We start from the raw sequence: 15069 nt of genomic DNA on the forward strand, positions 1-15069 counted from the left end.
AGGAGGTGGAACAATGTTTTGTGTAGTATGTTATGCCAGTTGAGCTTGATGACCCCTGTGACTATGATCCCGAGCCCACAGGTTCAACTACTTGGTCTCTCTGGGTAACTGGCTTTGACCAAGCAGTGACTATCACCTTGCCTCTTGTCAGCTCTACTATATACTTGGGAAATCAGATCATACACATAAACTTATAGGACCATTGTCTGCCAACCCTATACATGTTCTTAGGTACACTCCCCACTTCATAGACATACCTACTAGTTCAGCCTGTCCACCCATCTATCCACCCATATACCCGTTTGCCTTCACTGACAACGCAGTACTGTATGTGCAAAAGGGTTCATTTTTGTTGTCTTTGAAACACATCCTTAAGAAGACTTTATATCTTTATTTTATTTTGTTTCTTTGACTTGGAACTCTTTGTATTTTCTGAATCGGATGTTGTAGTTTTTAATTTTGGAAAATTCTCTACCATTATTTCTTTAAATAGCACCTCTCTTACATTCTCTTTTCCAGAACTCCAAGTAGGTATAATTAGGCCTTCTTATTTTTTGCCCAATCCAAATGTCCACATATTGATAAACAAAATGTGGTATATCCACACAACAGAATGTTATTCAGCAATAAAAAGAGCATGTTACACCATGAATGAACTTTGAAAACATTATACTGAATGAGAGAGGCCAGTCACAATAGATCATATATTGTATGATTCTGTTTTATGAAATGTCCACAGTATACAAATCTAGAGAGGTGAAAATTGATTAGGACTGGGGAGATAATGGGGAATGATTCCTAACTGTTACAGGATTTCTCTTGGAAATGATGAAAATGTTCTGAAAGTACATTGTGGTTGCACAGTTCTCTAATACACTAAAAACTTTTATATACTTTAAATGAGTGGACTTTATGGTGTGTATATCAGTAATGCTGTTAATAAAAAGAAAAAAAAAATAATTGACAGGTTTTCCTCTTTTCCTGTTCATTCATTTCAGATTGTTGGTTAGAAATAAAATAAATCTATCTCATATGATTGCTTTTATGTTGGAAAATAGCATATTTCAGCTTAATTGATGTTTCATTTTGTTATGATGGCTGTTAATTTAAAAGTCTTGGAGTCTCTAAATTGCCTGTTGTCTATTATCAGCTATGTGATTCTTGTAATATTACATTACATTGTAGATCATTCCTTTATTTTTAATATCAGGATAATAACTGCTTTTCTTACCTAAGAGGATCTTCATGAAGTTCAAATGAAAGTGAGTAGCACTTTGAAAGCCATAGAGTCCTAAATAAATATGGAACGGTATTAAATTCCCAAAGTTCTCTGTATTTCTTCTCCCCACAGGAGTAAAACACCAATCTTTTCTAACAGTTGAGGACTGCTTTGAGTTGGGCAAAGTGGCCTATACAGAAGCAGATTATTACCATACTGAGTTGTGGATGGAACAAGCACTAAGGCAGCTGGATGAAGGCGAGGTTTCTACTATTGATAAAGTCTCTGTTCTAGATTATTTGAGCTATGCTGTATACCAGCAGGGAGACATGGACAAGGCGCTTTTGCTCACAAAGAAGCTTCTTGAACTAGGTATGTTAAATGAGCCTAATTCAGGAATAAAGATGTATTGGGGTATGTGTATATACAGTCTATTTTTGTTATTTGCAGTAGTGATGCTCAATAAAGTCACCATGAATGCTGAATTAACAAATATTGAACCATTACTCCTAGGCAAAATACAGGGATAAGTTCCTGTGAGCCTCTGGTCATAACATTTTCATCAGCTAATAATAACCTTGTTTTATGTGTGTTTCTATTTAAAGATACCTTATTTAATATATATTATTGCATTAACAGTGAATTCTTCTCCAGCAGCACTATAACTCATGTCTGAATGAAGCTTATCTAACATGCATTTTCTCTGTAAGGTCCAACATAGTTTTCTTGTGCTTAAGAACAGTAGGCAGCACTTCAGCGCTATGCTTGGGGGCCATTTTAAAACAGCAAAATCACACAAAAAAAGGCACAAATATGTAAAAAGCATTACATAAATATAGGATGCTTATTTACAGTATGAAAGCTGAAACAAGAAAGCAGAGCATGTCCCTTGTTTACCCTCACCTGGGAACGTGTGGGGTGGGGACTCAAATACTTTGTTGCCACACATGTCTGTGAATGACTGCACAAGTGCTATGATTGTTGATTTTGAAATTACAAATAACTTTTAGTAGGTAAATTTGCAAATACCAAATTTGGGAGTAATGGGGATTGACTATACATATAGTCCTATAGCTTTGATACTTTTAATTTGTTAGCAGTCATGAGTCTTGTTTTCAGTCATAGTTCCTCCTTTCCCTGTTTATCATTAAAGTAAATGGCAAGTGATTTTTCTCACTTGAAAGAACTATGACAGTTTATAAAGTCTCCTGTATTTCTCCACTCTGTACTCTTCAGGAATTTCAAAATTGGATCATAACCCAGCTAACACAATCAAAAATGTTTATTTACATGTTGCTATATTAAATTTTAACCAATTTTCTTTTAAGGGTGTTTTTGGCTTCAGTGCATTTCATCTTCAAAAATACTGTAAAGTGGTCTGAGATAAATGAGTACCTTATGAGACTTTTACCACTAGTATTTGGAACAGAGATGTACTGTTTCTCCAAGTATGGCCCAAGGACCATCTGCATCAGAATTTACTTGGATACTTGTTAAAAATGAAAAGTTCTTGTTTTCACCCGAGATCTGCTAAATCAGAATCTCTGAAGACAGAATCTGGAATTTATATGCTTATAAATTCAATGGCCTTTGGTATATAATGGAGCTCTAAAACTTTAAAAAAAAATTACTTTAACGAATAGTTAAATATGTATATGTTAAAATAATCACACAGTTCAAAATGACTGGTTATCTGAAAAATGAGTTTTTAATAAATGAGTTATTTCTTAGTTGAATGAATTAATAAAATGGGATATTAGTTCAAGTAACCTTTCTTTATTCAGTATTTTTCAGTGATTTTTTTCCCTCCTAATTAAGAAATACTGTGTACTTCTAGAATCAAAAAAAAGTAAAAGATAGGCAGTCATCCAAAAGCTAAGCATCCAAAAATACCTATAATTTTTGTTGTTTACAGGTCTTCCACCTGCACATAATTTTTTTCCTTATTTTTTTTCAAAATTGGGCACATACTGTATATTATAACATATATTGTGAGCAGTTTCCCAAAGACAAGAAATATTTTACAAATCTAAGCTATAATTACTAAACCCTCCAATTACTTTCTGCGTTCTGGTGTCTTTTTTTATGTGTGTGTGTTTGGAATTTTTTCCCTTGGATGGGTGGAGCAACCCTCTTTTCCCCTACTGAAAGCAGCTAAAAATTATGACTAGCAATTCTGAGGCAGTTAGTGGACTCTGGCTTATTTGGAAATTACATCTTTAGTTTCCTTTTTCCTTCTGACTTACAAATTTGGGACTGAAATCATCCACTCAACCCTCAGAAGTAGGCTGTGTTCTACATTTGTGATGTATCTGTGGTGAAGGTACCTTTTGAACTATATATGCTTTGTCTTCCCCATGGTGATTGCTTTTCAATCTGAGAAAAATCTTTCCCATTGCTTAATAAGTAGGATAAGTCAGATTTAAAACTTCATCTGACATCAAATTGAATATAGTTCTTTTGGCTCGTTTACTTAGTTCTCAAAGTAGCAGCAGTATTTGCTACCTTGGAATAAATGTCTGCATCCTTCTCCACATGGTTTTTATATAGAATAACTATGTTGTTATGTGCCGTTGAGTCAGACCCAACTCATAGTGACCCCTCCTTGGATTTTCAAGGCGGTATCATTACCAAAGTAGATTGCCCAGCCTTCCTTCTGAGGAGTGGCTGGTAGGTTGCAGTACTGGTTTGTACCTGTTGTGTTGGTATAATAATTTTTATTAGTTTCCCCTTTTACCCTCAAAAGCATCCTTTTTGGGAAGATAAGTTACATAGTCCTCTAGTTTTATATTACTGTATTCTGATGCTTGAACAATTGTAAACTAACCAGTGGACATGTTGCCTTTCTCTTCTAATAGATCCCGAACATCAGAGAGCTAATGGTAACTTAAAATATTTTGAGTATATAATGGCTAAAGAAAAAGATTCCAATAAGTCTACTTCAGATGACCAATCTGATCAGAAAACCACACTGAAGAAAAAAGGGATTGCTGTGGATTACCTGCCCGAGAGACAGAAGTACGAAAGGCTGTGCCGTGGGGAGGGTACCAAAATGGTAAAGTGGAAAAGTCAATTGTGTGTGTGAGTGTGTGTGTATGTTTTTGTACACAGTTCTAGAGAGAATCAGAGTTATTTCATATTTAAGCCTATCTGGTATAAATCATAATGATTACATAAAGTGAAATATCACAGTATGCCACATCCACTTCACTATGAGTATCATGCTTACTATACTCCAAATTTAAAACAAACCTTGTGAATCATACACCATTGCATGCATTTTTTATAATATTACCCTTTTTATCAATCAAAAGCGGCTTATTTTCCAGGGTGAAGGATAAGATAAGTTTAATGGAAGTGATAAACTTTTTCTTATATCTTAATGAAAAAAAGATTACAGCAATCTGACATGGAAATAATATACTATTCTCACCCATCCATTGAGACATAATGGATTCATCTATATAACAATCTCTTGTGGTTTTGTTCCAGAGTGACCCTGACAAGCCTGGTTAATGAAATATTTTAATCTATTTAAGAAATATTGAAAATACAGAAAGACTTTCAATAGTTTGACTTTAACATGTTTTCTATAAACTACTCAAATGTGTCCATCAGTATTCCTTTATTTATTACACATTTATATTTATGTATTTATAACACAGGATGGCAATCATCAGGATGATAATAGGTATCTGTTCTCCCCCAACCCCCACTAAAAACAGAAAAAAAAGTTCCATGAGCAAACAAGTCTGGAGAACAGTTACTAAACAAAGGTGAACATTAGGTTCTTGTTTAGCTTCAGAACTTCTCGGAGTGTCTTTATGATAATGTGTATTATGGATATGATAAACATTGTTTCTCAGCATTAATTGTTCATTCCAAAGAAACCAAACATGCTGCTATCAAGTTGATTCTGACTCTTAATGACCCTGTAAGAAAGAGTAGAACTGCCCAATAGGATTTCCAAGGCTGTAAATCTGTACAGAAGACTGCCTCATCTTTCTTTCATGGAGAGGCTGGTGGATTCAAACTGCTGACTCTTTGGTTAACAGCTGAATACTTTAACCACTACACCACCAGAGCTCCTAATTGATCATAGAATCCTTTCTAAAGGAATATCGATGGGACTAGTGTTGAATATTTATGTAAAAGGAATTAGTGAATTTTTGAAGTAAGTACTTTTAAGCATAAACATTTGAATAGCATTTAATTCTTTTTCTCTACTTATAAACTGAAGCTGGGTTTTTTTTATTTTCACACTGATGACTGTTAACAGTCTAAAGTATAACAGCGAATAAATAGATCATATCTATGGTAATACTTTTGGTAGCTGGGCTCATGAGATCCTGATAGGACATACTTGTTTTTGCTTTGGGAGGTAATCATAATAAGTAAATTCAAGGATAGGAACCCTGTTAGATTCACACATTTAAAATTTTTTCATCCATAAATATTTCAGTATGTATCTTTTAAAGATAAAAAAGTCTTAAAAAATAACCAAAATACCATTATCATGGGAGCTCTGGTGGAGTAGTGCCTAAGGCATTTGACTGCTAACCAGAAGGCTGGCGGTTCAAACCCACCAGCCACTCCTTGGAAAGAAGACTGGGCAATCTACTTTCATAGTGATACTGCTTCAGAAACCCAAGGAGGGGTTGCTATGAGTTGAATTGACTTGATGGCAGTGGGTGTTTTTTTTTCCTTTTAAACCATTATTATAACTTGTAGAAACCACAGTATTTCCATAATTACATCAAACATATATCTAGTGTTCAAATTTTTAGTAATATGTAGATTTTTTAATTGTTCTTAATAACTCTTAAAAAAGGGAGAAACTGTTAGGTAAATCAAATGACAGATATAAAACAGAAGTCTAGTTTGCCAATTTATTGATATGACACATACTTGTGAACTCTGCCCAAGACTGAAGGAGCATTTTTTTTCTCAGAATAAATTCATTTTATCATCATGTAAAAGACTTTTTTTTGATACAAAGTTGTGCATTTGACACAGCTTTAATTTAAAAACACAGGTAAATAAAGTACATGGAGAGTTGTTATTTGCTTTAATATTGTTGTTGCTGTTAAGTGCCGTCGAGTCGTTTCTGACTCATAGCGACCCCATGCACAGCAGAATGAAACACTGCCCGATCCCACGCCAGCCCCACAATCCCTGCTATACTTGAGCCCATCATCGCAGCCACCGTATCAATCCATCTCGTTGAAGGCCTCCCCCTCTTTCGTCGACCCTCCACCCTACCAAGCATGACATCCTTCTCCAGGGAATGGTCCCTTCTTACAACATGACCAAAATAGGTGAGACGAAGTCTGGCCATTCTGCTTTAATATGTCATCTAAAAATTAAAGCAAAAACTAGTATGACTCATACTTCGTGTATGACGTTGTTTAATCAAGAGAAGAATCAGCAATGAAAAACTTATTAGTTAATATAATTCCTAGATCATTAAAGAGAACATTTCTTTTTGTTGTTAACTGCTCTGTTTTTGTACCTCTAGTAAGATCTGCTTCTTTGTTTAATAACTTAGTTCTTTCTTTTCCTACAACTATGCATTTTGGTCTTTGCTCTTAAAAATCCTCTCTCCCTACCCCCTGTTCCCCCCTTCAAAAAAAAACAACCCAGCATTAGTTGGCAGGTATTTAGGAAAACCTGGTTAAGTTTTGTTTTTGTTTTTATCTTATAGAAACTTTGTCTTTCTGGATGCTTCCCAGTTACTTTGTGAAGTTTGGAACAATGCTGGGCATTCATTTCTTAATTCCATCGTTATTTCATTCTTTCATATTTATAACACTTGAAGTTTATTTTGGTGAAAGAAAGGATTTAAAAAAAAACCAACTTCCTTTTTTTAAAAAATTTAACATTGCCTATTTCTCTTCCAGAAAATAATTTTTAAAACTTTATAAAAATCCTGAAGGCCCTGTTTGATAAAAAATATTTGCAGAGTACTGTTTCTTTTGTGTATCTTCCCAGAAATAATCTATGCATATGCAGGCATGATTACTATTTCTTATCTGCTTAGGAGCAAATATTACACATATTATTACTCTAATATGTTTGTCATTTTTCTTAACTTTATGTTTAGACTCCTCGGAGACAGAAAAAACTCTTTTGCCGCTACCATGATGGAAACCGGAATCCTAAATTTATTCTTGCCCCAGCCAAACAGGAGGATGAGTGGGACAAGCCTCGTATTGTTCGCTTCCATGATATTATTTCTGATGCAGAAATTGAAATTGTCAAAGATCTAGCAAAACCAAGGGTAAATAACATTTTTCTTTTTTCTTCTCAGTTTATTGAATTTATATAACAGGGTTTTTTGTTTTGTTTTGTTTTGTTTTCTAAGATTACAGAAATGATCATTGATGTGGCAGTAACTCCACAGATAGTTTTAGAAATAATTGTCTCAACATAGTGGAGTTGGTCCTATTTATTCCAGCTTTTCTTTGTTATCAACACACAATGAATAGCATACCCTGCAATTGGATGCTAAGCACTTAAGTATGAAAATCATAAATGAAATTTATGTTTACACTTAAGACTGTGTTGCAGTATCTTTCTGAAAATTTTTCTATATACAAGTTTTATAATCTCAGAAGCTAATCAAAGCCCACTTTTTCATACCTTCTATATTTTTATCTGTAAAACACTTAAAGTAATTTTCTTCCCTTATAGACACATTGTTACTAGAAAGATATAATTGGGCACAAATAGCCTGCTAATTTGAAATGTTGACTTTATGGTTTTCTGACTTCAACTCATATCATTTATCTTAATAAGAAAAAGAATGTAAACACAGTTATATAAACTTAGTGTTTAGCATAGAAACTCCTCTTTTGTGAAAACAGGTAAAAGAATACCCTTCATGTTCTTGCCTTTTCCTATCTACTTGTTCTTAAAACATATTTGGTCTTATTGATACTAAAAAACAAATTGTCATCACCTTCATAAGGAGATTGTTAAATAAACATGAGGCATATTTTTGCTCTCTTATTTTAATGCACAGGAGTTGGTAAACTTTTTCTGCAAAGGCCCAACTAGTAAATTTTTTTAGATTTTGTAGGCCATATGATGTCACAGCTACTCGTACATAACTGTAGCTACTACTACAGTTGTAGTACAAAAGACAATAGACAATACATAAATATACATAAAACATACATAAATACATAAAAAAAATAGACAGTACATAAATAAATGAGTGCAGCTGTATTCTAATAAAACTTTATTTACAAAACAGGAGGGCTGAATTTGGCCTGTGGGACCATAGTTTGCTGATTCCTGTAATAAAGACTGAATTATCTGGATATCTGTGCCGCAGAATAAAATCATATATTTTTGTTACTAAATTTTGTTAATTTTTCAAATTGGTATTTTTTTTTCTCTTTTTAAACCAAACAAAGATTACATTATAAATAGAAAATACTAGTATAATATGTATGGGTGCTGTTGTAGAAAATTCTTAACAAATCATCTGCCAAGCAGAATATTATTTATAATTCTATCATATTCTGCCACTCTATTTTGGACTTCTATTTTAGTCCATTCTCTGTGATCAGTAAACCAAAATTTCTGGTAGAAAATTACGAATTCATTTCAGCTTGGAGATCAAGTTATATGTAGGCTTGGAAGCCTCAGTCTTCAAAGGGGATGTCTCAGTTTGGATTGTTTCTGATCAAGAAATCCAACCACAGTTAAATTTCCATACTTTTCTGTTAAACTCAGAATCACCTTTCTATTTAAAAAAGTTTGAAACCATTATCTTGGCTGTCATCTCTTTATTGTTTTAAAACTAAAGAGTTTTTATTTGCTCTCTTTGTTCTCTATTCCAGATTATTTCATTGTATTATGTTACTGAGTGGATATCTTGAGGGAAGGAAAATAATGACCTTACGATGAATTTTGTATAACGTAAATCTTGCAAATAGTTTTTTCACTAAAAAAAATTACAATCAAAACTTTTGGAATGGGTCTTTAACTGCAAATAGTCATTCTTATAACTTACACTTTTAGAAATTTCTCTTTCCTCACTATCACACTCTGTAACTCTTGGTAAAAAAAAATTAATTCCCATTCTCTTTTGTTTGAATATCTTCTGTCACTTGGAAACAAAAACAATTTTTTTTTTTCCTTTATACAAAAACCTAAAAAAACACTTGGCTTTTGAGACTCAGCACAAGGTGACTGGAAGTATATGGAGTTGTTTTCTCTTTCCAGCCTTCTTTGCAAAAACCCCCAAATCCTGACTGGTTGGATAAATATGGTTCTTTTTTTTGTTTTGTTTTGTAATGCAACTATTTTGATGGTTGGCTTCACAGCTGAGGCGAGCCACCATTTCAAACCCAATAACAGGAGACTTGGAGACGGTACATTACAGAATTAGCAAAAGGTAAGAGATGTGTATGCTGCATATTTTGTCTCTAATGAGTGTTTTGTACATCCTACAGGAATTATTACTCATTTAAGGGAAGTAGGTCATTTTCAGTCTCCAGCTCAAGTCACCTCCTGGTTTATATATGCATGGATAAACTGCTTTGTGTTTCACAGGTCTTTCCCTTTAACTAGAGGTTTTGTTTTTAATCTTTATTGACCTATCATTTTTAGAGAATTAATATGCTTCTTTGAAATTTTCTTTAGATCAGATATCACATATCCAGGAAATGGCCTGATACTTGTTTTCATTTTTTCCTTTTTCTTGCCAAAGGGGGGAGGAAAGGAGAGGATGCAGCATGGATTAGTCTGGGAGTAATCTTTGTGTCACTTCATCATATTCATAAATTGTGCAGTGAAGGTACATCATCTTTCATGATGATTGTATTGGCATGTGTTCATACATCTTGTAAAATACTATTGTCACTATAGAGTAGTCTGTATTTCTTCTGTTTAATTTTTTTTATCAAAAACAAATAAAACAGATAACTCTGCTGACTCAAGACTTGGCAATGGGAAAGGATAGAGTTATGCTTCTGAGCTCAGTATTCCAAATGCTATTACTTATGAGTTTGATTGCCTTTTATTTGCCAGTGAGACTTTAAAACAATTTCATCTCAGTGAGATTTTATTTTTTTTTTAATGAATGTAAGGAGACTGCCATTTATTCCATTCTCAAGCTTTTTAAAGAACATTAAACTTCTAGATTCTGAGAAAGCTCCTGTGAAACCTGCCGCTATAAATCATTTACATACAGCTTCAAATACTTTTTAAAAAAAGTGAAAGGACAATAAATCCACAACAAAAATCTGTGAACCCATTTCTTCTTGATTTGAAAGTGGCTGTTCTTATTGCCAACTTTCTGAATGTTTTTGTTGATTGAAACCATCACCTACCATCCAGACCAATCTGAACCCTTCCAATCACCTGTGGCTTGGCAAAACAAAACAAAACAAAACAAACAAAAACCAAAATTGCCTGCTGCTGGGGTAAGTCATTGTCCTTTCTCTTTTTTTTTTTTTTGTAGCTGAGCCGAGCTACAGTACATGACCCTGAGACTGGAAAATTGACCACAGCACAATACAGAGTATCTAAGAGGTAAGGGAGTAATGGAGAGAATTTTAGTCATGTTCGGGTCATCTTTCTTGAGAATCTCATTTTCACAAAACCCATGATGTGGTTTCTAAGACCCGGTCATAGATATTTGATGATATCTGTGCATGAATTTTTATGATGGACTAATAGTCAGGGTTGTGAGGCAGTTACTAAAGATTTTAATTTTCTAAAGTAGTTTACTAGATTACAAAATGCCTGTTCAGGCTTCCTGCGCTTTAACTGATAAGTGAAGCTGTGTTCTCGTATCAAAGTAAGAGGTAGAAGTTCCCAAAGGCCCTTCCTAGAACAAGGCCTAATTTGGCCTCTTTAATACAACAGGACAGACATGTTTTGAAACGTAATTTATAATGTTTCTTCTATGCTAAGACTTAACTCTAATTTTAAATTAAGCTTGAACTAATTGCCTATCCCATTATAGAACCTCATTCATGTCTGAAATAATGAAACTCTCACCTTTTTAATTTTTTAAAATTGCTACATATTTTATTAGAGATTATTATATGGTTTTAGGCATTTTTACTGTCATAAGGTTTGTGAGTATCTAAATTTTCCAGATTTGGGTGTTTTTAGGAAGCATATAAAACACGTTTCATGAACTCAGTGCTTTGAAGTAATTTCTTTTGTGACTTTTCTATATATATAATGAACCTGTTTAAAGAAATATTCAACCCTTAGCCGTTGGACTCTTGCCAATAAGTTGTAATGAATTACCTTTGGAAAGGTGACATATAAGCATATTTTTTCTTAAGAACTAAATATTTCTAAATATTCCAAGCTTTTTTTTTTAAATGCTAGATTTATACTTTTGAGAAACAACTTTATTGGATTTTTGAGAAATGTACAATCTTTATATTATATATGGGAGCTCTGGTAGCATAGTGCCTAAGGCACTTGACTGCTAACCAGAAGGCTGGCGGTTTAAACCCACCAGCCACTCCTCGGAAGGAAGGTTGGGCAATCCTACTTCCGTAGTGATACTGCCTCGGAAACCCAAGGAGGGGTCGCTATGAGTCGGGGCCGACTCGACGGCAAATAACAACAACAACAACATGGCAACAGAGGGCATTTAGGCAGTAGCATTACAAATAGTGACATATTCTAAGTTACACCAGAATAAATTCATCCTGTCTTGGCCGAATATGCAGGATGTGTATGTGTGTATGTTTAAAACAAGCTAGTAAAAATGGAATTCCATAGCACAGTGAGTTATTTTTAAGGGAAAATTTTCCAGCAACAGTTTTTAAAATAAGACACATATTTAAAGAGACATCTTAATTGTTAAAGAAGAACTAATTTAATAGCTATGTCAAGATACTTTTTTATCAGTCACAGTAAATATTAATTTTGAAGACCTTTACAAGTGAAAAATAAACATTTTATGTTTCCTTTATAAATACAATTCTAAAAAAGGCATTTTATAACTAGAGGAAAGAATTTACATGTTCTGATGTTAGTAATAATTTAATCCCTTTTGCTCTGGGAACATCTGTATTTTGAAGGGTCAGAAGGGAATCACAAATGTCTATATTTTGAGAAATTTCAGAGTGATTGCATCATCTTCTGTGGAAGTGAAAAATTGCTTGTTCCAGCTTCCAGCAAATAGAATTTTCTTTGGGCAAAATAATGTGTGGAAATCTTTTACTGTTTAAAAACCTAAGACATTTTTATTTATTTTATTGGCCATCTGTGAACTTTTGGCAAGTCATCTCTATTTCTTCCAACATTAAAACAAAACAAATACCTAGAACATTTACTACAGCTTGTTAATGGAGAAACTATTAATTTTGGCTAGATCACAGGTGGAATTTTAATTTTTGAGAGATAAGCAGTTATGTTCTCTGAAAAGGTGGTTTAGTTATGTAAGCTCACAAAGTCCAATTAAAGTAAGATAAACAGTGATGTATGCAAATAAACAATGGTCTGTTTAGAATGGTAGGAAAGGCATCTTTGATTTTAGTGGGCTTTTTTCGAAGTGTTAGTCATTTTTTTCTCTGAAGTACTTATTTCCTACAATATGATATTTCAGTCTGCTTTAGATTTAATTTATCCATGTTAATAAGGGCAAATAAAATGTAAGAGAATAATAACTTTTTTATAATATCAAAGAATATATAAATGGTTGTGAATGATTTCAGATTTTTAAAAAAATTGTCAACTTCTAATAGTACTGCCTTTTTTTTTTCCTTTAAAAGAAACTTTATTGTGATTTGGGTGAAAATTTACAGAGGAAATTGGTTTCCCATTCATCAGTTAATACACATTTTGCTTTGTGTCCTTGACTACAGTCCCCACAATGTACAACACTGCCTTCTTAAATTCTTCATTAGCCAACAAGCACTAAGAAAAGAATTGTTGGAAGTTTTGCCCTCTGTAACTGATATTTGGACCCTGAACTAGCTTTTGCCTTAAAAAAAAAACAACTCATATTTGAATGTTAAATTAAACAAATGTTAAGTGGTTTTATAATAGCTAATTGTAAGATGTTAACTTTCACTTGTATGTTGGCTTAGAAGATAGTAATAGTGTCCAAATTATATCATCTTTAGAGGTTTGTTTTTAGCAATGTCCATAACCTCCATATGGTACTCTATGTCTGTTTTCTTGAGCGTACCCTTGTTACTAATGTATTAGAAATATAATCATGCAGTGTGAGAATGTTGTTCCTTACTCAAAGCATTCCAGTGATATTAAAAAATCATGTGTTAAAAGAATAATACCATCAATCCCAATGCTAGGTCCCATGTTCTGTACCCAAAAGAATTGGAAGCAGGAACACAAATAGAAACATGTAACATCTATACCAGTGTTCATTGAAGCATTATTCAAAATTGCCAAGAGGTAGAAACAACCTAAATAACTACCTACTAATAGATGAATGGATAAACAAAATGTAGTGTATACTTGCAATGGAATATTACTCAACCATGAAGAGAAATAAAGTACTGATACATGCTTTAACATGGTTGAACCTTGAATATATCATGCTGAGTGAAATAAGTCTAAGTCAGACACAAAAGGACAATTATTGTATGGTCTCACTTACATGAAATAGGCAAATGTATAGTGACCAAAGCTTATTAATGGTTACCAGAGGTGGAATGTAGGGAGCAAAGAAGGGAGTCATTGCTTAGAGAGCACTGAGCTTCTGTTAATGATGGTGGAATAATTTGATTGAACATCATGATGAATGTAATCATTCTTATTGAATTGTACATGTGAAGATTGTTGAATTAGCAAATGTTTTGTTATACATATATATTTTTACCACAAGAAAAGAGACAAATTAATGAAGGGATAAGGGGAATGACCAAAAAAAAAAGGGGGGGGGTGTTAAAACCTATATTAGAAACATATTAGAAAGAAAAAATACTGATGCATTAATTATTCTGTTTGAATGCATAATCTAGCAGTCATGTTACGAACACCAAAAGGAGCATATTTTGGGCTATTTAGCTATTAGTGGAAAAATGAGACACATAAAAACTTATCTGGAAAAAGACTTCTTTTTCTTCTGAAACTAATAATGTTTTAAAACTAAACTATAATGTTTTATATAAAAAATACTTGTATAATTTAGTTGATGTTTTCAATTATAGTTGTACAAAAGATGAAATGTTTTTCAAATCATTTTGCCTATTAAAGGAAATGCTATAACTTTAAAATTTAACTCATTTAAAGCACTGAAGACTGAAATAAAGAAATCTTGATTTCTGATAATTTAAAGCAGGAATGACTTCCAGATTCTAAAAGAGTAGACAGAATCTATTATTTTGTCTCCATTGAATTTTTAGCAATGCTACAACAGAGGAAATTCAGGACTGAATTCTTACAGTACCTGATAAGTTTACAATAATGTTATTGAAGACAGATTAGCAGTAATGGTTTGTTTAGGGTAAGATCCAGATGAATAAAACATTTTAAACAAATTGAGTTCTGCTAAGGAGAATCTTATTACATTTTGGAGAGGTTTTCACATGAAAGGCAAAGTGAAGTAACTTCCCCAGCATCAGCAGAATTCATTTTACTGTGTAGTGCCTATAAACCAAAACCAAATTCACTGATGTCAAGTCGATTCCAACTCATAGCAACCCTAGCAGACAGAGTAAAATTGCCTCATAGGGCTTCCAAGGGTGTCTGTAAATCTTCATGGAAGCTGCTTCATCTTTTTCCATAGTGCCTAAAAGAGAATCACAATTAAGATAACAGTTTGTTTCTTTTTTTTTTTTTTTTTAAACCTGCATTCATTATTGGCTTTAAGTGTAAAGCTCCAAACCTTCCATTGAGAT

General features: G+C 33.2%; 1 protein-coding gene across 1 annotated transcript in view; it reads left to right on the plus strand.

The window, feature by feature from the left end:
• P4HA1 (prolyl 4-hydroxylase subunit alpha 1) overlaps nucleotides 1-15069 on the plus strand; it is an 86995-nt gene that overhangs the window by 36931 nt on the left and 34995 nt on the right. The window contains exons 5-8 of the mRNA XM_007940625.2: nucleotides 1352-1591; nucleotides 4078-4274; nucleotides 7323-7499; nucleotides 10695-10765. Of these exons, the coding sequence (XP_007938816.1) occupies nucleotides 1352-1591; nucleotides 4078-4274; nucleotides 7323-7499; nucleotides 10695-10765 (685 nt within the window). The remainder of the gene's footprint in view (nucleotides 1-1351; nucleotides 1592-4077; nucleotides 4275-7322; nucleotides 7500-10694; nucleotides 10766-15069) is intronic.

Source organism: Orycteropus afer, unplaced genomic scaffold, assembly GCF_000298275.1.
Source record: "Orycteropus afer afer isolate SDZICR_OR568_19922 unplaced genomic scaffold, OryAfe1.0 scaffold00070, whole genome shotgun sequence".
NCBI lineage: Eukaryota > Metazoa > Chordata > Mammalia > Tubulidentata > Orycteropodidae > Orycteropus > Orycteropus afer.